This window comes from Macaca mulatta, chromosome 17 (genome assembly GCF_049350105.2).
Source record: "Macaca mulatta isolate MMU2019108-1 chromosome 17, T2T-MMU8v2.0, whole genome shotgun sequence".
Taxonomy (NCBI): domain Eukaryota; kingdom Metazoa; phylum Chordata; class Mammalia; order Primates; family Cercopithecidae; genus Macaca; species Macaca mulatta.
Genome location: NC_133422.1, coordinates 107,885,018 through 107,911,045, shown reverse-complemented (window position 1 = coordinate 107,911,045; position 26,028 = coordinate 107,885,018). Strand labels below are relative to the sequence as shown.

General features: G+C 56.3%; 2 protein-coding genes across 2 annotated transcripts in view; both read right to left on the bottom strand.

Annotated features, from left to right (window-relative positions):
* TMEM255B (transmembrane protein 255B) overlaps positions 1-6,653 on the bottom strand; it is a 65,438-nt gene extending 58,785 nt beyond the window's left edge. Inside the window, exon 1 of the mRNA XM_015121526.3 lies at positions 6,650-6,653. The gene's annotated coding sequence lies outside the window, so the exon portion shown is untranslated. The remainder of the gene's footprint in view (positions 1-6,649) is intronic.
* GRK1 (G protein-coupled receptor kinase 1) lies at positions 4,152-20,498 on the bottom strand. Its single transcript, XM_015121524.3, has 7 exons — positions 19,800-20,498; positions 17,715-17,842; positions 15,759-15,916; positions 14,197-14,280; positions 7,657-7,781; positions 5,953-6,154; positions 4,152-4,591 (listed from the first exon to the last, which is right to left on the bottom strand). The coding sequence occupies exons 1-7, from the start codon at positions 20,496-20,498 to the stop codon at positions 4,296-4,298; spliced, it is 1,692 nt and encodes a 563-aa protein (XP_014977010.2). The 3' UTR covers positions 4,152-4,295.
* Positions 20,499-26,028: the final 5,530 nt, after the last annotated feature.

Sequence of the window (26,028 nt, the reverse complement as noted above, 5' to 3'; positions counted from 1 at the left end):
GATTACAAACCCAGACCGGCCAGATGGCTGCCTGGGCAGCAGAGTGGGGCGTTGCTGGTCCAGGCAGCACCAAGAGAGAGCCCAGGGAGGGCAGCAGGGGGTTGACCCCGCTGAGGAGAGTATTTGCCCAGATTCAGGGACCTGAAACCCCAAGACTGCCCTCAACAGACGGCCCAGATGAAGAGTCCACAGAGGCATCCACATGGAGGGCACCGAGCCACGTGCAGCAGCACCAGGCAGGCAAGAATGGCCCTGGATGCCTTCCTTCATCCCAGCTCAGCCCTGCAGAGCCAGAGGCCGAGGCTGGCCACGGGGAGCAGGGCGGCTCTGCCGGCAGGTGGGCATGAGACACGGGCACCGCCTCCGTCAGACACTGCAGCCCTGTGGGTAGAGGCCCCAAAGCTCATCACATGTGGAGCTGTGACCGTCACAGGGCCACACGCACTGAGCCCCTGAGGGGAGGCTGCTGCTGCCTGGGTGGGGAGCCACGGGCGGGGGCCGCAGTTTCTGAGCCCCGGAACTGAGCGGGGTCCCCCGGGGTGTCTCTGTGGGATCATTGACTCAGCATTTGTGATGTATTTTCTCCATAGGACACGAAGCTTTAGAAGTTTTTAAAAATAAAGTGACAATAGGCCGGGCACCGTGGCTCACGCCTGTAATCCCAGCACTTTGGAAGGCCAAGGCCAGTGGATCATGAGGTCAGGAGATCAAGACCATCCTGGCTAACATGTTAAAACCCCGTCTCTACTAAAAAATACAAAAAATTAGCCGGGCGTGGTGGCGAGCGCCTGTAGTCCCGGCTACTCGGGAGGCTGAGGCAGGAGAATGGCGTGAACCTGGAGGCGGAGCTTGCAGTGAGCCAAGATTATGCCACTGCACTCCAGCCTGGGCGACAGAGTGAGACTCCGTCTCAAAACAAATAAATAAAAAATAAAGTGACAACAGGGCTTTCGAATGCCTTGTATGAATGCATGGGGCCAGCCTGAGTTTCATCAAGGGGTGAAAACACCACTCAGCTGACCCAAGAGATGGCAGAAGCCAAAAATGAAGCTGCTTTTGTGGTTTTAACCAAACAGGTTGCCTGTGCAGTGGAACCACTGCTGATCTTACAGATAAATATATAATCTGCAACAAGCTTGCCAGAGTTAACCAAAAGAAAACTGCAGAACATCCCATTAAATCTGAATTTCAGAAAAATGATGAAGCATTTTTTAGGACAAGTATGTCCCACACACTGCATGGGATAGACTTACACTAAAAAATGATTCCATATTTATCTCAAATTCAAATTCATTGGGATGTCTTGTATCGTGTCTGGCAACCCAGCCCTGAGACAGGCAGAGGGTCTTTTTGGTGGGCCTGGGGGCCATGGGGCTCCTCTCCGGCACGGAAGCCAGGCTCCCCTCCACCGCCGTGACCACTCACAGCTCCTCCAAGCCCCCGATCCCAGTAAAGCCGGGATGAGATTGCTCACCTGTCCAGGGTCATAGGAATGCAAGGCAGGTTAAAATGGGTTTAAAAAGTCAGAAATGGAGTCTTTCATGTTCCAGAGTGTAGTGAAGTCAGATTGATAGCCATTACCTAATAAATGTGTAACATTCTAGAAAACAAAACAGGAGGGCTGAGGCAGGCAGATCGCCTGAGGTCAGGAGTTCAAGATCAGCCTGGCCAGCACGGTGAAACCCCATCTCTACTAAAAATACAAAAATTAGCTGGGTGTAGCCAAGCATGGTGGCTCACGCCTGTAATCCCAGCACTTTGGGAGGCTGAGGTGGGTGGATCACGAGGTCAGGCGATCAACACCATCCTGGCTAACACAGTGAAACCCCACCTCTACTAAAAATACAAAAAATTAGCCGGGTGTTGTGGCGGGCGCCTGTAGTCCCAGCTACTTGGGAGGCTGAGGCAGGAGAATCGCTTGAACCCGGGAGGCAGAAGTTGCAGTGAGCTGATATTGTGCCACTGCATTCCAGCCTGGGTGACAGAGAGAGACCCTGTCTCAAAAAGAAAAGAAAAGAAAAGAAAGAGAAAGGAAGAGGGGAGGGGAGGGGAGGGGAGGGAAGAAGGAAGAAGGGAGGGAGGGAGGGAGGGAGGAAGGGAGGAAGGAAGGAAGGAGAAAGAGTGGACACGGAAATCTGTCCGGCAGCTTCCCACGGGCCTCCTCCTGGGCCTGCCTGGGCCTGTTCAGGTGCACCTGGATGGGCAGCTTTAGGTCAAAAAGCACTGGACACCCCAGAGCTTCTCATGAACATCTCAGGTCTCAGAAGTGTCAGACTCTCAGAGCCAGGACAGGAGGAGGCTGGGAGGTTTATTCTGCAGTCCAGGTTTGCTTCCCAAGAACAGTCTGCAGGTGCACGAGGCACCTGGACAGGACACGTGAAAGTCTCCACAAAACCAGCCGACGTGGAGTTCTGTTGGGGTTCTGTGGGAAGACGTGCTCCTGACCCTGCAGCGAAGCTGACTTAGGATCTGTGGGAAGACGTGCTCCTCACCCTGGGGCACAGCTGACTTAGGATCTATGGGAAGACATGCTCCTAACCCTGGGCTGTGGCCTATCTTCCCTCCAGAAGATCTAAAACCACATAGGAGGGAGTTGGGTCCCCATTTTGGCTGCAGTCAGCAAATCTCCAAAATTGTGGATTGCCAGGGTCCTCTTCTCCCCAACAAGAAAAGGATGACCTGGCAGCCTGGGGACTGTGAGGGCACAGGCCCTGCCCACCGCAGCGCTGACTCTCAGGCAGTTGTCTCTGCCGCTTCTGGGAGACATTGTGAGACCCCCCAGTCCAGGCTACAGAGGACCCATCTCTTCCACTCCCTGCAGGACATGACACCCCCAAGTGGGGCCTTCCCAAGCTACCCTGTCTCCATCAATCACATCATCAGCCACTCGCCACAGTCCGTCTCGCCAAATGAGAGTAGACAGGGCTTATTTCTACCACCAGCTCCACCCCAAGGCTCACAGGGACGTCCCACCGTCTTCTCTCCCTGTGACCACATGTGGCGGGATCAGGCTCCTTCTCCCACTGGTACAACAGTGGCCGGGGCTCAAAGGAAGTTCTTTCCTAAGAGGAGCTCAGAGACCCTCTCTGGAAAGGAGTCCTCAGGCCCCGCATCACCACTCCTCCCCCGTGGCTTGGATGGACTCCCTCTGAGCCCGCCGCTGAGGCCACGGAACCCAGGCCAGCACCGCCGGCCCTCAGGAGGGAGTGTGTCCTGGAGGCAGTTGCAGCGGAACTCGCTTCTTGCAGTTAAAACACACAAAGCACTCGGGGAGCCTTCGGTGTTCAAAGTGCAGTTGGAAATGCCAGGTGCATTGTGGGTGGGGCCGGGCTGTAGGAGAGGGTGGGCCATGACTGTTTTCCCGGCTGTGGCTTTAGGACTCCAGTGCTACTGCTGCTGGGAACACAGAGAGGGGTTGCAGCAAGGAGCTCTGTCCCTGTGCACAAGGCTCGTGGCCTGAAGTGTCCCCTGGGAGATGAGCCGGACCAGCCCTGGTCCGGGGAGAGGTCAGAGAGCACATGGTCCCGGCTCTGCCCACCAATAGCAGCAGGGGTGCTTCCGGGGCTCAGTGTCAAGACAGAAAACATTTGCAGCCCCCAGATCAGGGGTGGGAACTTTGCACCAGCTACCATCAGCTGGACACTGAGATGAGGAGACCCCGAGATGCACTGAGACCCCCAAACCCCACACCCACTCCCCTCCTCCCAACAGCCCAACAAAGCCTGCGCCTGGCAGATGCGGACCACGGCACCCTGGCGTGCAGGAGACCATGTGGCATGCAGGCCACCAGCACAGGGCCCGGGCACCCTGGGAGGCAGGAGCCTGCACAGAGGGACCTGTGGGGGCTGATGTCCGGCCCTCCCCAGTGGGGCCCGGGGGTGTGGCCAGGGTTCACCAACCCCTCACCTGGCCACAGTGCACTCCCACTGAGGAACGTGGCTCTGGGAAGCCGATGGATAAGGTCTTGGGAGGCCCAAGCCGAGTCTCTGCCCCTGACCGCACAGTTGGTCACTCGCCAGTGCCGGAGGCTCCCTGAGAGTTTGTAGATTTTTGGCTTACTCCCTCTGGAGAGTAACTATGCGGTTGGGGGCTCACGGCACCAGGTGTGCGTCTGGCGGCTCAGGCCGACACAGGCTTTCTCCTCCTTGGGCCGCAAGGAGACGGCGTAATGGGGACCTGGGTGGAGGGAACCGCGTGTCCCCTTGCTGGCGGACCCCAGGCTGGCACCACGGAGGCAGGCGGCCCCCACCGAGCCCTGTGGGTCCCTTTCCTCCACGTGGACTCTGGGGCGTCACCTAGGAAACCAGACACATTCCTGACTTGGACGAGGAGCCAGAGCCCCCGGAGACGCCCTTCATGTCATCTGGCATCTGGCCGTCCGAGCGCCACACGTTCAGCTCTCCGAAGACGCCCGTCTCGATCATCTCCTCCTGCCAGGGGATGGGGCAGTTGCCCGTGGCGAATTCCTGAAAGAATTCTGTGTCTGTTTTGTCAAAGGCCACACCTTTGACGGTGGAAAAGGCACCCACGTCCTGAATATCCTTCGCGTAGACAGTTTTGGAGTCTGGGATGAAAGGGGGTATCAGCATCCCTGTGGGAGACAGAAAACACAGAGGCAGGCACCTCGCGCGGGGAAAGAAGCGCCGTTTAGCCAAAAAGCCCCTCCCGCCGTGGCTCTGAGATGCACAAAGGCCTGGGGCAGCTCTTCCTTGGGGAAGTGTCCCCGAGGCGGATAGAGAAAGCCCGGTGTGCCTGGACGGCCCCTGGTTTCCCTGAGACCACACAGCTGGGGCTTGAGTGGCGGCGGAAGCAGCCCGGGATCCCAGGGCCCATTCTGGAGCCTTCTCGTGAAAGGGCCCGGCGCTCGCGTCTGCCTCCTTGGGAGCCTCCCCTAGGGCCTCATCATGAAGCCGTCTCCTCCCAAACACCCCTTCCCCTGGGGCCCCGTCCCCACCAGGGCTTCCCCTGCACACTCTGCAGACCCCAGACCCCAAGTGCTTCAGCACTTGCTCCAGTGAACTTGGCAGCTTCCTCCCAAACCAGCGTCCCTCCCTGACGCACCACGGCCCCGATGGCCAGGCACAGCCAGTCACAGACATCAACATCCCCAGTGGGTGGGTGGACCCCTCCTCTCAAGGGTCCCCTCCTCGTCCTGTGACCCCTTGGAGCCCCCTTGGGCTCCCTGACCTCAGTCATCCTTGCCTTGCTGGGCCTGCCCAGGGCACCTGTCCGGCAGTCATTGCTGTGATGCCAATATACGAAAGCGACTTCTCATTTGGGGGATCTCCTGCTCTCTAGTCACCCGTGGCCCTGTCCTAAGTTAGTCACACTGCACGTGGACTGACCCTTCCACCTGACCACAGGGTTCTAGAGGGCATGGCTGTGTCTCAGATGCACAAGTGCACGAACACACATACACGCACACACACACGCACGCACACGCTCACATGCACATGCACACACACACGCACACACATGCACATATGCACACACGCTCACACACATGTACATACACACACACATGCACACACATGCACACGCACACATGCACACGCACATGCACACACATAGTATCTTCCACATCCACTTGACAAGCAAGTGCTGGGGATGGATGACTTTCTCCCTGGCAGACAGCCTGAGCTGCCGGCCTCTGTTTGATCGTGGGCTCCCTCCAGCACCCGGGGATGTGGTGGAAGGTTTGGGTCTCGAGGTCCCAGTGCAGCCAGCATGTTTCCTGCCCCCTATCGCACCCAGAGCCCTCTGGCCTGATGCCAGCTCCATCGGCTTGTCCTGGGGCCGGGAGGATGAGTGGAGGACTGGGGGCCTTGCTGGGGGCAGAGGGAGAGCCTCAGGGGTCTCAGGCACTCCTCCCTGCTGACTCTCACAGGCTGGACCGGGTGGCCACACAGCCCAGTCCCCCGCTCTCCCCGGGGCTGAGGCGTCCAACAGTACCGGCCTCCAGCTGCCTCCAGTTAAGGTCTTTGAAGAGGAAGTGGGTGCGGAGCTTGTCGCAGGTCTCGTCTCTGAACCCCAGGCGCTTCTCTGGGTCCTTCTCCAGCAGCGCCTCGCAGAAGTCCTTGCTGGCCTGGCTGAACTTGTCCGGGTACTTCACAGGCTCTGAGATGATCCGCTGCTTCAGTTCCTTGTTCTCCACCTGCAGGGATATGCGTCGCCTTAGCCCTGCCGGACCCGCCTCTCTTGGGCAGTCAGACCAGACCACAGCTCCTCCCAGAAGAGCCACTGCTCACCCACGTGGGTGGAGGACCCGTGAGGCCTTGTGCCCCTCCCCAGCACAGCAACATTTGAGGCTCCAGTCTCAGGAATGGAATCCTAAAGGCGAAGCTCCCAGGAGCCACAGGTGGGTGCTGTGCATTTTAGGGACTCTGTCTGACCCACCCCCAGCACAGCCGCACCCACCGAGGAAGGAGGAGTGACAGGAAACTGAAGGCCAGTGTGGGCCCAGCTGGGGAGCAGCCTCCGTTTTCACTCCGCCGTGGTGGACAGAAGCCTCGGTGGCTTTGTGGTCTTCAGGAGCTCTGCCAAGGTCTCACTTCCCCACCAGAGGCCCCACCGGTGGGCACAGTGTGAAGGGTGCTGCTCAGCCCCCAAGGCCCCTGGATCAGGCCATCGATGCCCCTCCCATAGACATCCCCTTGCCCTGGCAGCCCACGCCTGCGCCACGTCCTACAGATGCAGAGTGGCCACGGGCGTGCTAGCGTCCCGGGACGACTCTGCTGCAAAACCTGTCTTGGTGGGATGGGTCACACGTCCAGGGAAGTCAGGAGGGAGACGGGTGGGCATGGCCCAGGTGGCATCGAGCGGGCAATGGGTGACCAGGGAAGAGCCACACCCCTCCAGCCCAATGGGACTCTGAGATGGCAGCCTTCTGGCTCTGTGCGGCCACTCCCTCGGTCCAACAAGAGGAAGCCCCAGCCCTGAGCTGAGTCAGCCTCACTGGGGAAAAGCCAGCTTTGCTCCACTTGTCTCGAATAAGGGACTGGCACCTCCCAACGTTATCTCTATTTGCAGTTCTGGTGACCTAGGAGCCGAGACAGCCCAGGGGGTGCTCAGAGGAGACCCAGCAGCTCAGAGCAGTGCTGGGCCCACCGTGGGCTGTGGGGTTCTTGGCGTCTGGGGAGAAGGGGAGCTTGTGCTGCAACAGCGAGGGATAAGACCGTCCAGGGAGGGGGGGCCCACTCCCGTGTCCCCAGGAGCCCCGGCCTCGCCAGTCCCCAGGGGATGAAGCTGCACCCCATGAAGGTGGTTTGTCCTGCTGCCCAGGGTCTGGGGCCACAGTGGGTAAGTCACCCTCCCTTCTCCGGCCTGCCCCAGAGGGACCGACCCAGCAGGGCCCTCAGAGCCTGAGTGGTGGTGTGTTCTCCGGTGGGAGGGTCTGCCTGCCCTGGGGCACAGGGTGACTTGGAATCCCTCAGCCCTTCCACCTGCAGGCCTCAGGGGCTGGGGGCGTCACTCATCGAGACAGAACAGCACGGACCAGGAGCGAGACCCCAGGACGTGAATCTGTGACCTCCCCACCCCAGGGCCCACAGAACAACTCCCAGGTCTGCCCCAGTAACAGACCCCATCGCTGCCCTGTCCCCAGTGAGAGCCAGGGCACCAGGGTGGCTGCAGAGACACCTGCCGGCCACCTCCTACCTTCTCTCCACGGGCTCGGAAGGGTCCTCTGGCCGCAATCATCTCATACAGGGTGACCCCCAGGGCAAAGTAGTCCACGGAGAAGTCATACTCTTCGCCCTGCAGGAGCTCGGGGGCCATGAAACCTGCCAGCAAGGGACATTGCGGGTTCAGAGGCGGTCACCTCCATGGTGGGCACGCACTGTGGCAATCGCGGGACTGATGCTCTGAGGATGCATCCCTCGGGGCCTCAGCACTCTCCACATTTGGGACCAGAATATCCTTTGTGGAGGGGCTGCCCTGTGCGTTACCAGGTGCCGAGCAGCACCCCAGACTCTGCCCACGGGGTGACAGCAGCACCCCCAGGCTGTGACAACCAAAAATGTCCCATGCCCACTCCAGTGCTGGGCCCAACGCGGGACTTGTTGACTGTAGCTGCACTGAGGCAGCCTTCCTGGACTCTTACTGGGGAGAATCCAACATCAATCTCTTTTGAATTTTCCTCTTGAGCTGGTCAGATCATGCCAAGGCGGGTCCACCACATTCTGGGAACCAAGTTCAGAGGAGGCCTGGGGAGCCCCAGCTATCCGTCACTCTCCTCTTCCTCAGCTGTCAGCCTGTTCTCCAGTTGTCCGGTGTCCCAGGAGTGCTATGGGTGTGTCCTCTCCAGAGAGGCAGCCCCAGTTGTCTGCCAAGAAGGCCCTTAGCTGCAGGGGCTGTCTCGGGATGGAGGGACGGGTCTGGGTGCAGCCACGGGGGCTGTCTCGGGATGGAGGGACGGGTCTGGGTGCAGCCACGGGGGCTGTCTCGGGATGGAGGGATGGGTCTGGGTGCAGCCACGGGGGCTGTCTCGGGATGGAGGGATGGGTCTGGGTGCAGCCACGGGGGCTGTCTCGGGATGGAGGGATGGCTCTGGGTGCAGCTGCTCTCACGAAGTCATTCATCCGCCAAAGCCACCTCTGCACAGACACCAGGCACTGGGCACTGACAGTTCCGTGCTGCTTCAGGGGGCTCTGGTAGCAGCTTAGCATTCTGCTTCCTCGTGTCAGCTGCTGGCTCCCCTCACCCATCGTCAGTCTTTCAGCTGCCATGACGCTGCCACTCACACCCTCCTTTGAGCACGTGGGTTTGTGCTTTTAGCGAGATTCCTTCACTGCCCCCATCCCGGTACTTCAGGAGGGAAAGCACATCACATGTGTGTCCAGCCCACGAGAATATCTGAGTGTCCGCTTCCTGACACTTCACTAAATTCCAAACACACTTTCCACTCCTCACTCTGTGCTCTGGCTCTGCCAGCGGATCAGGGAGCAACGGAGCCGGCAGCCTTGCTCGCTCGTCTGCTGGTGTCTTAACGTCAAGGCAGATCTCTAGGCTCCGCACTTCCACACTCACAAACACCCCTGCTCTAGGTTCCTGCCTGGAAGCCACGCCAGGCTCACGTATGTCTAGTTCACTGAAGCCGAGTTCTCCGCCTGGTCCCACAGTCTCAGCTCGAGTCTTCTGCACCCTAAAAGGCACCTCCCCTCACCGTGGCCTGACCCTGAGGCGCCTCCCTCACCGTGGCCTGACCCTGAGGCGCCTCCCCTCACCGTGGCCTGACTCTGAGGCGCCTCCCCTCACCGTGGCCTGACCCTGAGGCGCCTCCCCTCACCGTGGCCTGACCCTGAGGCGCCTCCCTCACCGTGGCCTGACTCTGAGGCGCCTCCCTCACCGTGGCCTGACTCTGAGGCGCCTCCCCTCACCGTGGCCTGACTCTGAGGCAGCCAAGCACCTCTCAAACCCTTCCCAGCTCCTCCTCACAGAGAAGACGGAATCCAGTGTGGACTGTGGCCTTCAGGCACCCCCGCGCTGCTCAGGCTGGCACAGGGTCCTCTCCTCTCCTCCCCACCTCTGGCTGAGGCTTGCCCACCTACCTGGCCTTGTCCACCTTTTGTGGCTCCCTGCAGACCCTGCCAGCCAGGCTGTGCCCTCCCCGGCCCTTCCACCCTCTCCATGGTATCCCTCCTTCTTCACAGAGATGAGGTTCAAGGCCACAGCCACACACTGAGGTTTCCCTCTCCTTGTGAGCAAGCTTCCCTTCCAGGGTGGAAACCGCAGACCCCGCCTGCCTCAGCTCAGGCACTTCCATGGTCCAGCCCTATGCCTGTTCCACGGAGCCAGGGCATCTCTGAGTGATGGCCGCAGACCCTCCAGGCCCCACTGCGATGCCATCATGGTGATGAGCACAGCACTTGCTCCAGCCTGCCCTGAGTGCCAGGCACAGCAGTCCACTATATGCCATGAGCTCGCCATGGGTACTCCTCATCACATGGGTACTCCTCATCACATGGGTACTCCTCATCGCCGTGGGTACTCCTCATCGCATGGGTACTCCTAATCGTCATGGGTACTCCTCATCGCCATGGGTACTCCTCATCGCATGGGTACTCCTCATCGCATGGGTACTCCTCATCGCATGGGTACTCCTCATCGCCATGGGTACTCCTCATCGCATGGGTACTCCTCATCGCCATGGGTAGTCACGATGGGGATGTGCAGCAACTTGTCTAAGGCCACAGCCCACACCCCACAGCCCATAGGCCACTGTCCACAGCCCACAGTCCACAGCCCACAGGCCACGGTCCATGGTCCACAGGCCACAGCCCACAGCCCACACCCTACATCCCACAGTCCACAACCCACAAGCCAGTCCACAGACTGTGGGCTGCCTCCCTGAGTGCTCTGCCCTCTTGTCTCCAGTGGCCGTAGCCATGAGCTCTGGGGACTCCCTCCAGATGGCTACATGCTCACCAAACAGGGTCTTTGGTAGACGTCTGCTCTGGTGAGTCAGACTCCAGGATAGGTTCAGACACCTGCCTGGCCCCTGAGCCAGCTCTGTGTGGCACGTGGGGCCTGTGTGAGCTATGTCAGCTCCCCAGCTGCCACCCAGGTGAGGCCAGCCCAGCACACAGTGGTGGACAGGCCCGTTAGATGGCCCCATGACGGACGTCCTGGGACTGGGCAGAGGGGCCGCAGGCTGGGGCATGGGGGCTGCTGGGGCTGGTCAGTTCTGACATTTCTGGGTCAAGGTCCTTCCTGGTCCTTTACTGTGTCTGAGGGCCAGGCTGATGTGGCCACAGAATCCTTTTTCCCCAAAAGAGTCGCAGGAACCCTCCTCCACAGAGCCATAGGCCCTGAATATGCCCTGCTGGTCCAGGATTACACTGATGTCAGAATTCTGCCCAGACCCCGGGGAGGAACTGCTCACATGATCACAGCCTCTAGACCCACCCAGAGCCTTCTCAGCTCCAGACCAGGCACAAGCAAGGCCCACCAGACCGCAGGCTCCTGTCAGTTCCTGGGCCAAGGAGCCCCCCAGCCCTCCTGGCCTGACCCCATGACGCAGCCCGGACGGCGCACCTGTTCGTGCCCCAGGCCTCCTGAGGGACCTGCAGCCACGCAGCGGCCAGTAAATATTGACAGAAAGCGTGAGGGAGCCAGCTCTATCTGCTCTGTTCACAAATTCTCCTGCCCCTAAACTCAAACTGAGGACCGGGCATGACCGGCCCCACCCTGTGCACGCCCCTGGGCCGGCACAGAACTGGCAAGGGGGAGTCCCCGGACAGACTCCTGATGGCTGTGGTATCTCTCTCTGCGTGGGGGGCTGTGTGGGAGGGTGCGAGAGTGCCAGGAAGAAGGACACAGACTCTGCGGCTTTGCTGAACTGGCACCGGCCTCCCAGCCTGCACCCTGACGTCAGCATCTCCAGGTCACTGTGCTGGGGTCACAGCCTGAGCCCAGCCCTGCTGTGTGCACCTGGGGCTCTGAGGAACGGGCACCAGCGAAGGCAGGGGGCCCCCTGGCGGCCAGCCGGGCCATCACACTCGGCCTCAAAGCTGGGCCCTTTCCATCCGTGAGGTTAACTCTTCAAGTCCCGGCCTCGGAGTGCACCTGGATCTCCCCAAAACGCGTGAGGGGGCTTCCACCCACGCGGTCACACCCAGGCTTGGCGAGGATCCCAAAGACTTGAGGGCCACAGTGCCCACCGTTTCTACAGACCCAGAAAGAGGCTTGGATCATCTCACGAAGAACAGGTGCCACCCGAGGCTTCCTTGAGCCATGGGATCCCCCAGGGTGAGCTGCCTTCCAGAAAGTTCTCAGACCTTCGACCGCTGGGTGCCTTTCACAGAGCCCTAAGCACTCAGTGGCTACTGAATCCCGCATCCAGATTGCAACCCAGCCGTGAGAGGTGTGAGCACAGAACTGCCCCTCTTCAGAAGTGTGGGGACACAGTCCTTAGCCCCCATCCCGAGGTGCACCTTCCCCTAAGTCCAGCTGCAGCAAGGATGTCCCCACCTTGGCCACGGCACAAACACACCCAGTGCCTAAGCAGCCACATGCGAGGATCCGAAACACCACCGCACACAGACCCCACCAGGCGACAGCACCGCCTCCCCAGAGCCACAGCAACCCCGGGGAAGGGACGATCTCTGGAAATCCCTGCAGGAGTGAGCCTCGACACGCGGACCCTCAAGACTGCAGAGGAGGGAGGAAGAACTGAAATTCACAGTGTGGCTGCTGTACATAGGCGCCAGGCACATGGCGTGTGAGATCTCCTCAGCAAGCCTGTGCACCGAGTGCTAGCAGGAGGCTCAGAGGTTAAGTAAAGCACACAGGCCACACGCCAGCAGGTGCTGGGCCCGGAACACGGACCCCGCTCTGCTTGACTGTGGGGGTCTCCTCTCCTCCGCAGGTGTTGCGAGCCTCCCTGCCTGGGGGGAGGTGAGAGGAGATGAGACGGGATGGGGGAGGCAGCAGGATGCACCATGCATGTGCACTCACACACAGGCACATGGACACACATGTGTGCACAGAGATGCAGGCATGCACACAAGGCACACATGCACACATGTGTGCACAAAGACACAGGCATACACATACAGGCACACAGGCACACGGACACGTGTGTGCACACACAGGCATGTACAGGCACACATGCACACACACACGTATGCACAAAGACATACACATGCAGGCACACAGCAGACACACATGTGTGCACAAAGACCCAGGCATGCACACACAGGAACACATGCACACAGACACACATATGTGCACAAAGACGCATGCATGCACATACAGGCACACAGGCACACAGACACATGCGTGTGCACAGAGACATGGGCATGCACACACAGACACACGTGTGTGCACAGACGCAGGCATGCACACACAGACACGTTTGTGCACAGAGACGCAGGCATGCACACACAGGCACACATACACACAGACACACAGACACACAGACGTGTGTGCACAGAGATGCAAGCATGCACACACAGGCACACATGCACACAGACACACAGACACACACACATGTGCACAGAGACGCAGGCATGCACACACAGACACACATGCACACTGTAAAAGAAAAATATCTCGGGACCCAAAATCACTAAACTAAAGGGAAAAGTCAAGCTGGGAGCTGCTTATGGCAAACGCGCCTCCCGTTCTATTCAAAGTGGCCCTCTGCTCACTGAGATAAATGCATATCTGACCACCTCTCTAGAGAGACTAATCAGAAACTCAAAAGAATGTAGCCATTTGTCTCTTATCTTCCTATGACCTGGAAGCCCCCTCCCCACTTCGAGTTGTCCCCGCCTTTCCAGACAGAACCAGTGTTCATCTTACGTATGCTGACTGATGTCTCCTGGCTCCCTAAAATGTGTAAAACCAAACCGTGCCGCGGTCGTCAGGACTTCCTGAGGCCATCATGGACTCGTGTCCTCAACCTCAGCAAAATAAACTTTCTAAATTAACTGGTACCTGCCTCCGATTTTCAGGGTTCACAACACTCACATACACATAAATGCACAACCACACAGACACCCTCAGACACAGGCACACACAGACGCCCATGTGCACACAGACACACATATATACACAAACTCACATGTACGTGATGTGCACACACATATATACACAAACTCACATGCACGTGATGTGCACACAGACACACATATATACACAAACTCACATGTACGTGATGTGCACACACACATATACACACGAACTCACATGTACATGATATGCACACAGACACACACATATACACAAACTCACAAGTACGTGATGTGCACAGACACACATATATACACAAACTCATATGTACGTGATGTACACACACATATATACACAAACTCACATGCACGTGATGTGCACACACACACATATATACACGAACTCACATGTACGTGATGTGTACACAGACACACATATATAGGCAAACTCACATGTACGTGATGTACACACACATATATAACAAACTCACATGTACGTGATGTGCACACAGGCACACATATATACACAAACTCACATATATGTGATGTGCACACACATATATACACAAACTCACATGTACATGATGTGCAGACACACATATACACACAAACTCACATGTACATGATGTGCACACACACATATATACACAAACTCACACGTACGTGCATGTGCACACAGACACACATGTACACAGAGATGCACACATGCACAGAGCCTCCCCAGCTGTGCTCAGACCCTTACCTGGGGTCCCTGCATAGCCCTTGGTCTTGCTCTGCCCATCCAGCAGCTCCACAGCCAGCCCAAGGTCAGAGATCCGGACATTGCCTGAGAGGCAGACACAGTGGAGTCACCCCTGGCTGCACAGGTACCAGTGAGCCCAGAGCCACCTTCACACAAACGCACACACACAACACACACTACACCACACACACCACACAGATCACACCACAGACACCACACACACACACACCACAAACACCACACACCACACAGATCACAACACACACCATGGACACCACACACACACAGATCACACCACACACACACTACACACCACACACACTACACAGATCACACCACACACCCACACCATACCACACAGACACACCACTACTACACTATACATACCATACCACACGCAGACCACATAGACCATACCACACATACCACACCACACACACATATCACAGACACACACCACACACAGACATACCAGGCAGCCATGAGGTCCCAGAGCCCAGAAGCCTCCCCTCCCTAGCCAGACTCACATGCACACACCCCACCACCACACCACAAACACATACACACACACCCCACACACACACCCCATGACCACACCACAAACATACACACACACCAAACAGCCATAAGCACCACCCAGTGCCCATGATCCTCCCCTCCCCAGCCAAACTCACAGACACACCACACACAACCCACATGGTCTCAGACACACCACACTCACTGCACACTCACATACCACACACACCACATTCCACAGACCACACACACAGCACACACCAACAACCAAAGACTACATACACACCTCACACACACGTGCCACACACAATACCACACATACCACACACAATACCAGACATACCACATACCACATCATACAGATACCACACACACACACGCCACACACAATACCACACATACCACGTACCACACCAGATATCTCGCACCACACATACACATACCAAGTGACCACGAGGCCCCAGCACCCCAGACTTACACCACACACACCAGACATACCACACAATCACACACCACACATACACACCATATGCCACACACATACCTCACACACAACACACACCCCACAAACCACATACACGTACACAGCACACACCATGCACATGACAGCGGCTCCCTGGCTGACGGTGAAGGGCGCAGGGTGTAGGGAAGAGGGCCGGTCGTGTTGCAGCTAGGCGTGGGTGTTGCCCACCGGGATCCTCCCATCCCAGCCCCCCACACTCTCTTGGGCCCTGGTGCGTGTCTCGCACTTGCCTGACCTGCCAGCGTCGGGAGCCTAAACCCTTGTGTTTATTTCTGAGAAGAATCCCTGTGTGATGCCTCATTCAGGCAGAAGGAAGGTGGGGACTGGGCCTAGCAGACTCACCATTCCCAGCTAGTTCTGCACCGCAGACCCCTGCACTCACTCCCGTGACTCCTGGTGCCCAATGACACCCCCGCTGTCCACGCAGCTGTCAACCCTCGTGAGGTTGTGCAGAGACCTCCAGGGAAGCTGCGCCCCGCCGTCCTCGGAGCCCCCATCCCTCACCGCCGCGGGCGCCGCCTACCGTCGTTGTCCAGCAGCACGTTCTCAGGCTTGAGGTCGCGGTAGACGATCCGCCGCTGGTGCAGGTGCTCCAGGCCGCAGATGATCTGCGCCGTGTAGAAGACGGCACGCGGCTCCGGGAAGCCGGGATTCTCCTCATTCACGTTGTAGATGTGGTACCTGGGGGCAGACACGCAGGAGCCATGTGCCCCGGGTTTAATGGGGAGTAAAATCATGGAAAGACAGAGTGGGGACCTCAGAACCAGCCAGCGTTCTGGTCGTTTTGAGGCCTGGCCCCCCAGCGTCCCTGCAGAGGAGACCCCGAGGCCATGGTGGCTGGCGGCGTTAGCAGCTCAGGGACCCCGAACCCCAACGGCTAACGGGGAGAAAGTGCCGTCCACGTGTGTCTCCTGTCCCCATGCTTCCTGGCGTGGGCTGCAGGTGCTGGAAAACAGCCCAGACCGTCTCAGGAAGAGGCCAGGCCGAGGCGGGATGGAGCTCCGCAGGCCCCGAGTTCATCAGACTCGTGAAGGATTTGCAGCAAGGTGTTTCTTCTCAGCCTCTTTCCTCCCCCATAAAACATCATTTCTTATGTTTTCCGTGGACAGGTTTTGCAAGAAGCAAAACCTAACAAATAAAATAAACTATTTAAACTAGGTGGCACCAGGAGTATAGTCGCAGGAAACAGGAGAGGAGGCCCTGGAGCCAGGTGGATCATGAGGCGGCCGGAGCCACCAGGCCCTCCCTGGGCACCCCTGTGACTAAGCTTCCCAGCGCCCCCTCCCCTCTGCCTGGGCACCCCCGTGTGTGTGCTTCCCGGCGCCCCCTCCCCTCCGCCTGGGCACCTGGCATGGTGACTTAGTCTGGACTCACATTCCTCATCTGAAAAATGGGCCACCAGCCTCACCTGAAGGAGTTTCCTTGGAAATTAAAAGCAGGTGAGAATGGGGCATGGTGCTGCCAACCACAGCCATGGCCCCTGCCCATCCCCAACCTTAGGGGTATCAGACACTGTTAATCTTCCAACAATCTTTCTTTTTTTTTTGAGACGGAGTCTTGCTCTGTTGCCCAGGCTGGAATTCAGTGGCGGGATCTCGGCTCACTGTAAGCTCCACCTCCCGGGTTCACGCCATTCTCCTGCCTCAGCCTCCCGAGTAGCTGGGACTACAGGCGCCCGCCACCTCGCCCAGCTAGTTTTTTTGTATTTTTTTAGTAGAGACGGGGTTTCACCGCATTAGCTAGGATGGTCTCGATCTCCTGACCTTGTGATCCACCTGTCTTGGCCTCCCAAAGTGCTGGGATTACAGGCTTGAGCCACCGCGCCTGGCCAAACAATCTTTCAACTTAGATATTATCTCTTCCCATTTTATAGACCAGGAAACAGAACCAAGCAATGGCTAAGCGGCCCAGGTACCAAGCGAGCCTGTGATCTGATCTCCCACACGGGCCTGGCGCCTGCCTCGGTGATGGATCCGGGGCCAGGACTTTGTGGAGGCAGCACCACCTCCTCTCTGCCAGAAAGCAGCAAGGCCATGGCCCCAGCTGGCCTGATCTTGTCTCCAGCTCCAGCGTCAGCCCCAGGAATGGGCGGGCGCTGGTGAAGTTCATCTTCATTTACTCTCCTGGTGCAAGGCCCTCAGCCCTGCAGAGGCCCCTGCACTGCATCATGCGTCCCCCACAGCACCACGTGCCCCCCACACCCACACCAGGGCCACACACAAGGAGGTGCCCTGGCTGTCAGGTTGGGCGCCTCCCAGGCTCCTGCACCAATGTGGGTCCAGGGTGTATTGTTTCAGGAACCGGCGCCTACCGACAGCGAGAAGGGGACGGTGATGGGTGCAAGGCTTTCCCTCGAGGGCAGGCCTCGGGCCACCATGGCTCTACACACAGGAAGCAGCCCCATCGGGCCCCCCGCCGCCGGAAACCCTGACCCAGTGGGACAGCAGGGTCCCCTGGCGCCCTCTGGACCAGCCCTTACCTGATGTCGCCTCCGTTCATGATGGTCATCACCAGACAGAGGTCAGCTTTGGTTTCAAACGCATAGGCCAGAGACACAATGAACCTGCTGTGCACTTTCATCAGAATCTTCTTCTCCACCATAGCACCCTGAAAAGTGAGACGATGAGTATGTGATGGCTTTGAATAGGAAAGGGACCAGTGCATTGTAGAGACCGTGTGCACACGGCCACGCCCACTGCACACACAGCCACTAGTCGCAAACACGCTTTAAATGCGCCTTTCACGGAGCAATTGCAAATGACTTCAAAACATGTCTGTACCCCCATTTCAGAAAACCAGACGTGTGAATTCCTTCACACAGGGGACTTCTGGTCTTCCGGGCCAGCCTCTGGCAAGGGGAGGCTCAAGCCCCACGGCTGAGCAACATGGGTGAGGACCCCGCCAGCCCTGCCTGCCCAGCAATCCTGCAGCCACAGCCCTCCCTGCTGTCTAGGCCCCTGTGGGCTGGGATCACAGACCAGCACCTCCCAAACCACCTCACCACTCTGCTTCGTTTTGTCTTTATTTTAAAACCTCACAATGCTCCACTGAATGAGTTTGTAAGTGTCTGGATAAGGACAGCACACCCCTCTTTGAAGAGGGAATTCCTGACGTCGGAGGCCCCTTTCTGTGCATTCACACTGGGGGAGGTGTTCAGTTGATGTCAGTATGGAGTTCAGTTAGGTGATGGAAGTCAGGAGAAGAGGCTGACTGTTGGGTTAAATTTACAGTTAGATGTGAATGGCATGGTGTGGGAATTAGATGTCAAGAAAGCTAATTTTAAAAAATTACTGCTACAGGCCGGGCGCGGTGGCTCAAGCCTGTAATCCCAGCACTTTCGGAGGCCGAGACGGGCGGATCACGAGGTCAGGAGTTCAAGACCATCCGGGCTAACACGGTGAAACCCCGTCTCTACTAAAAATACAAAAAACTAGCCGGGCGAGGTGGCGGGCGCCTGTAGTCCCAGCTACTCGGGAGGCTGAGGCAGGAGAATGGCGTAAACCCGGGAGGCGGAGCTTGCAGTGAGCTGAGATCCGGCCACTGTACTCCAGCCTGGGTGACAGAGCGAGACTCCGTCTCAAAAAAAAAAAAAAAAATTACTGCTACAACCACGTGGCATAGTTACCCACCCCGAGTTCCACGGCAAGAACACACGGATATTCCAGGGCCTCTGCCCAGCGCCATGACCACCTGGTATTTCACCTTCACTAAGGGTTGAGGCCCTGCAGAGCCAGGGTGCACAGCGGCTGCTGCTTAACCCTAAGAGTTTCCTGTGCCCTCAACACAGCTGCGCGGTGGGAGAGGGGCCAGGAGCTGCGTGGAGCCGAAGTGCAGGGGGCTGGCTCGGGAGATCACGTCCACACCCGGTGCAGCCGCTGCCTCTCACCCTTAAGACCTGTAAGCAGCTTCTGCTGATCCTGCCCCAGATGCACAGTCTGACGCCAGTGGGCAGAGCGGATGAAACAGCGTGGCCTGCGTGCCCGTCGCTCACTCCCACCCCCAAGAACAGCGCAGTCAGGGGAATAGTTCCTGCATCCGGTGTCACGCCAGGCTTCTCCTCACAGAAAGTGTCATCGGAGTGAGGCTGCCTCCGTCCTGCCTCACTTCCTCCTGCATTCACTGCCATCAGAGGAGCCAGGTCCCTGGAAAGTCTTCCACGGCCATGGCAAAGAATCCGGAGACCCTGCCCTCTTCAGCCTCCCCTGAGAGGTCCTCTTTCCCCCACACTTGAGGCTAGTCTGTGGTTGGTGAAAAGCTGACGAGCAAAGGTGGCACGTCCCCACCCAAAAATGTGGAGGTCCCTCTCCGAGGAGGGATGTCCCCACCCAAAAATGTGGAGGTCCCTCTCCGAGGAGGGATGTCCCCACCCAAAAATGTGGAGGTCCCTCTCCGAGGAGGGACTTCTGCACATGGACTGGAACTGCCCGTGACTGCACGGCCGCAGGGCGCCCACATGGCAAGGCTGGCGAGGCACCAGCTGTTAAGGGCCACGGAGCCCGACAGCGACTTGGGGGCCCTCTGCACCCTGCTGCCCCATCCCTGTTGGCTGGGCCGCGCTGCTCACCTGGTAGCCCTTCCTCTTCTTCAGTCGCTTCTTGTTCAGCTTCTTGCAGGCATACAGCTTGCCGGTCGCCTTCATCTGGCAGGCCGACACCTCCCCAAAACCCCCTTTCCCCAGCACCCTGAAGTCCAGGAACCAGTCCTCCCCCATGGGCTGGGCTTCCAGCCACTTCCACTGCAGGAACCTCAGGAAGTACAGGCTGCCCAGGTACTCCTGGAAGGGGGCTTGGCCCAGGTGTGCCAGGGTGGCCTGCAGCAGGGGCTGGAAGAGCCCGTCCTGGCTCTCCACGGGCCCCTCCTTAAACTTCACCACCATCCCCTCATCCAGGAAGCTGCAGAAGAGTTTGGCCTGGGGGTCCAGGTACTGGGCCAGGATGGTCTGGGCCTTCTGTGGCTGGAGGTCGTTGTCTGCTGTGTCATAGTCCTCGATGTCTTTCCAGAGCTCCAGGGCTGGCACGTGCTGCTCTGCTGATTGCAGGAACTGCTGAAAGAGCTTCTTGCCGATGGGCTGCTCCAAGCACACGCTCTCAAATTCCAGGCTGAGGCTGTCACGGAGGTACTCACACTTGGACAGCGGGGGCAGCTTGAGCTTGGCCAGGTACTTCTTGTCCCGGGAGGGTTGGGAGCTGCTGCCGTCAAAGCTGCCTCGGGCGGCGATGAAGGCAGAGTTGGCCACCACGGTCTCCAAGGACCCGAAATCCATCCCGGAGCTGGCTTCCTGCCCGCTTCAGGAGTGAGGGCCCATCGGCCGAGGCCAAGCCGGCGGTGCTCACAGCAGAGCAGGCCCGACCGCTGCCCTTGGCCTGTGGCCCGTCCCTGCCCTCGCTGGACGAGGGAGATGCCCTGGCCGTGTTGAGGGTGCCTAGGGACCACTGGGAAGCCCCTGGGAGCCCAGGGCTGACACAGCACCAGGCTAAATCTCAGCTGGGGTCACGGAGGACGCTTAGGAGTGGCGAGAAGGTGCTAGAAAAAGACAATCCCCTGAGCTGCTTGGAATCCGATTAGCTCATTCTGCCCGGCCCTTTCCTCCAAGGGGCCGCCTCGCTTTTCCCGAGACGGACAAATAACTCCCAGGCTTCTGGGGCCCCCGGCTGGAGAGGCACTCAGAGCTCTGTTCTGAACCGCCTCGTCCACCCCCTGGCCTCAGCAGCCAGGCTCAAGCCTGCTCTTTCCTTGGGATGTGGGCCCGACAGGAGAGGGTGGTGCCAGGAGAAACCATAATTTACAAAGGCTGTTTTTCCCTACTATATTTCATTTTTATTTTTAAGAAAATAGCAAGTGAGAAGAAAACCACCTGATAATAGGAATTTAGAGGAAAAAAGCCCACAATGACCAGCTTCCTGGGGGTCTGTAGGTGAGACCACCAGTGCTTACTGAGGGGTCAGTTCCCAATTATTTTTCTTCTTCTCACCTGGGGTTTGCAAGCAAGGCAGGACTGTCAAGAGACAGTTGCTGGTGACACCAGGACCAGGGAGCAGAAGATCCTCGGAGCTACACCAAACCAAGGCTCCACTCAGAGGGCCGTATGTGGAATACAGCTGGGGCACACCTGAGACACACCTGGGGCACAGCTGTGGCACACCTGGGGCACACCTGGGACATACCTAGGACACACCTGGGACAGCTGGGGTACAGCTGGGGCACATCTGGGACACACCTGGGGCACACCTGGGGCACACCTGAGACACACCTAAGGAACACCCAGAATCCACCTGAGACACATGTGGGACACAGCCGTGGCACACCTGGGGCACATCTGGGACATACCTGGAACAGCTGAGACACACCTGGGAACACCTGGTGCACACCCGGAATCCACTTGAGACACACCTGGAACACAGCTGTGGCACACCTGGGGCACATCTGAGACACACCTGGGACAGCTGGGACACACCTGGGACACACCCAGAATCCACCTGAGACACACCCGGGACACATCTGGGGCACACCTGAGATACAGCTGGTGCACATGTAGGATACACCTGGGACTGCTGAGGCACACCTGGGATATGCCTGGGGCACACCTGAGACAGCTGGGGCATACCTAGGATACACCTGGGCTGTACCTGGGGCACACCTGAGACACCTGAAATGCAGCTGAGGAACACTTGGGACCCATCTGAGACACACCTGGGGCACACCTGAGATCCACCTGGGATACAGCTGGTGCACACGTAGGACACACCTGGGACAGCTGGGGCACACCTGGGATATGCCTGGGGCACACCTGAGACAGCTGAGGCACACCTAGGACACACCTGGGGCACAGCTGAGACACACTGGAGATAGTTGGGGCACACCTGGGATGCACCTGGGATGCACCTAAGACACACCTAAGACAGCTGAGGCACACCTGAGACAGTTGAGGCACACCTGGGATACAACTGTGGCATACCTGAGACACACCTGGGACAGCTGGTGCACACCTGGGGCACACCTGGGATGCAGCTGGGGCACACCTGGGATGCAGCTGGGGCACACCTGAGACAGCTGGGGCACACCTGGTATACAACTGTGGCACACCTGAGACACAACTGGGACAGCTAGTGCACACCTGGGGCACACATGGAATGCAACTGGGGCACACCTGGGATGCAACTGGGGCACACCTGGGATGCAGCTGGGGCACACCTGAGACAGCTTGGGCACACTTCAGACACACCTGGGACACACCTGGGGATGGTTACGCAAATAGGAGTGTCAGCTTCATGAGGGCATGGCCCTGCCTTATTCCAGCACACAGTAGGTACTCAATAAATGTTTAGAGAAGAACGAGGAGGAAGTTAGCAGGGGATTGGTTCCAGCTCACACAGGGAGGAAGCAAACGGTCACAGAAAGGAAGAATGCCAGAGTGTGGAGAGGTTGAGAATGTCAGCCCACCCCGTTCCACGTGGGAGAAGAGGCACCTGTGGGAGGGTGCTGGGGCTGCACCTGGCAGGGTCCTCTGTAGCGACCAAGGAGGCTGAAGAGAGGGCCTGCGGACTGAGCTGATGTCCCCACGGCCTCCCGAGGGCTTTGGCAGGTGGATCACGAGTAAATATTTGAGGTGAGTGATATCCCATCGTCCGCCAGGAGCCCTGCACGGGCCCAGCCCTGCCCTTCACAGCGGTGACCTTGGGCCAATCACATTAACTCCTTCCTGCCTGCTCACTCAGTGGGGCAACTATGGTGCTTTGTGAAGTGAAGCCGTCTCTGCTGATGTCTCCCGGCCTATCCTAGGCCATGCCTCAAACAGCTACACACACGAATCGCCCGGAGACCTTGCTGGAATAAAGATTCTGCTTTAGTGGCTGGGCGGTCCAAGACTGTGCACCTGTAACAAGCTCACAGGTGGTGCTGATGCTGCAGAGATGCGGGGTCTGAGGAGGACGGCTTCCTGTTGGACTGGGGGCTGTTCCACCTGCACTCATGTTGGGAAGCGTTCGGTGAAATAAAGTTAAATATGTTAAATAAACAAAGTTAAAAATATGTTAAACATGCCCATCACAGAGCTTATTCAGTGATTTCAGGGTGAACATGGTTCTCAAAGAGAAGTAAAGTATGTCGTTCCCCAAATTCATTTGGCCCTGGAAATCCCTTTTTAAACTCTTTATTCTGTGATAGTTGTGGATTTACATGCAGTGTTAAGAAACAATCCAGAGAGATCCTGTGTATCCTTAACTCCGTCTCCTGTAATGATGACTCTTGCCAAGTAGCGAATATATTGACATCCATACAGTTGAGACAAAGGCCGCCTCCATCCACGGGACCCTCCTGTGCCACTCGCAGATGCACCCACGTTCCTCCAGCCCGCCCTCCTCAACGCCCGGCAACCACGACTTCTCCAAGAACGTTATATGAATGGAGTCAGACACTACGTAGCTTTTCAGGATCTGCGTTTCTCACTCTGCACCGTTCTCCAGGTGTCAGCCATGCCCTCCTGCTCGTCTCTGAGTTGTGCTCCACAGAGGGTGTCACGGTCTGTTTCGCCGTTCACCGGTTGAAGGACCCCTGGGTCATCTCCTGTGTTTAGCTATAAAGCTGCTACAAACATCTGTGTAGGCCTTTGTGTGAATATGTTTCTATTTCTCTGGGGTCAATGCCCAAAAGTGTCGTTGCTGGTTGCTGGGGCACACAGTAATTGCACGTTTAGTTTCGAAGAAACTGGCAAGCTGTTTTCTGGAGTGGCCATGCCATTTTACATTCCCACCAGCCATGGGGGAGCAGCTCCTTCCTCAGGATCCTCCCCAGAGTTTAGCGCTGCCACGGTCTTTTATCTTGGCTCTCCTGGTAGGTGTGGGGTATTCCCTTACGGTTGTAACTTACATTTCCCTAATGGTGGTCGAACACCTTTCCATGTGTGGATTGCCACCTGTGTGTGCTTTTGGGTGACATGTCTCTTCACATCTTTTGACCATGTAACAACTGGATTGTTTGCTTTCCTGAGTCTTGAGATTCTATCAATATCAGATACTAGTCCTTTGTCAGACACACGGTTTTTGAATATCCTCTCCCACTGACAGCTTGTCTTTGCCTCCTTTCTATATGGGCTTTCACAGAGCAGAAGTTTTCAATTTTGTTGAATATAAATATTATGGATTGTGCTTTTGGTGTTGTCCAGCCCCAGATCTTGAAGATTTTCTCCCATATTTTTCCTAAAAGTTTTATAGTTTTACAATTTACATTTATGTTCATATCTACTTTGGGTTAATTTTTGTAGAAGGTTTAAGAGGTTGAGGGTCTTTTTCCTCCCACTTTGGCCAATGGATATCCAGTAGCTCCAGCACTGTTTGTTGAAAAGGCTATTTTTGCTTCATTGAATTCCTTTTGCACCTTTGTCAGAAATCAGTTGCACATATTGTGTGGGTCTACCTCTGGATTTTCTCTTCTGTTCCATTGATCTATGTGTCTCCCTCTGACCATACCCTACAATCCTGAGTACCATAGCTACATAATAAGCTTTGAAATTCAGTAGACTGAGTCTTCCCATCTTATTCTTGTTTTTCAAAAAATTTTTCAAAAAATGTTTAAAAAAATGCTATGTTCAAAATATGCAAGAAAATATTTACTTATTCTAGTTCCTTTGCTTTTGTATATAAATTTTAGAATAATCTTGTATGTATCTACCAAAAACATTGTGCCTGGATTTTGATAGGAATTATGTTGCACCCATATATCAATCTGGGGAGACTGATCTCTTTGTTATGTTGAGTCTTCCACACTGTAAACATGGTGTGTGTCTCCATTTATTCAAACTCTATTTCTTTCATCACTATTACATGGGTTTCAGCATGCAAGTCCTGTACATGTCGTGTTAGATTAGCACCTAAATATTCCTCTTGGTGTTGAGCAATCATAAATGGTATTGTGTTTTTAATTTTGGTATCCATATGCCTATTGCTACTATATAGACGTACAGTGGATTTCTTCGCCCTCATCTCATATCCTGAGACCTTGCTAAACTCACTTATGAGCTGTAGGAGTTTTGTTATGGATTCTTTGCGATTTTCTACATAAGCATTCATGTTATCTGCAAATAAGGACAGTTTTATTTCTTCCTTTCTGACATTCATGCTTTTTATGTCCTCTTCTTGTTCATTGCTCTAGCTAGAACTCCCAGTACAATGTTGGATAAAAATGAGGGAGCCTTGTTCTCGGTCTTGGGGTAAAAAAACGTTTCATCTTTCACCATTGGGCATACTGTTAGCTGTGGGTTTTTTGTCAGTGCTTTTAATCAAGTTGAACAGGCTTCCTTCTACTCTTGGTTTGCTGAGAGCTTTTGTCACATGGAAGCTGAATTTCATCAAATGCTTTGTCTACACTGATTGATATGATTGTGTGGTTTTTCTTCAGCTTGGTAATGTGGTGGATCACACTGATTGGGTTTTGAATCCTGAACTAGCCTTGTATTCCTGGAATACATCCCACTTGGTCATGGCGTTTGCTTTTCATACTTCGTTGGATTTAATTTACCAATATTTTGTTTATGGTTTTTGCATCTATATTCATGAGGGATACTGATCTGTAGTGTTCTTTTTTTTGAACTATCCTTGTCTGATTTTGGTATAAAGGTAACACTGGTCTTATAAGATGAGTTGGAAAATATTTCCTCTTCTTCTATTTTCCAAAATATGGTGAGGAATTGGTGTTAATTCTTTATTAAATGTTTGGTAGCATTATCCCATGAAATCATCTGGGCCTAAAGGTTTCTTTATTGGGAGATTTTAAATAATTAATTCAATTTTCTTAATAGT

Bases quoted from the DNA above. Each gene is read 5' to 3' on its own strand.
- GRK1 (XM_015121524.3), bottom strand. From the start codon at position 20,498: ATGGATTTCGGGTCCTTGGAGACCGTGGTGGCCAACTCTGCCTTCATC. The intron at 17,843-19,799 runs GTGAGCAGCGCG...CTCACTTTTCAG, and splicing joins AGAAGAGGAAGGGCTACCAG to GGTGCTATGGTGGAGAAGAA. The intron at 15,917-17,714 runs GTAAGGGCTGGT...GTCTGCCCCCAG, and splicing joins ATGAACGGAGGCGACATCAG to GTACCACATCTACAACGTGA.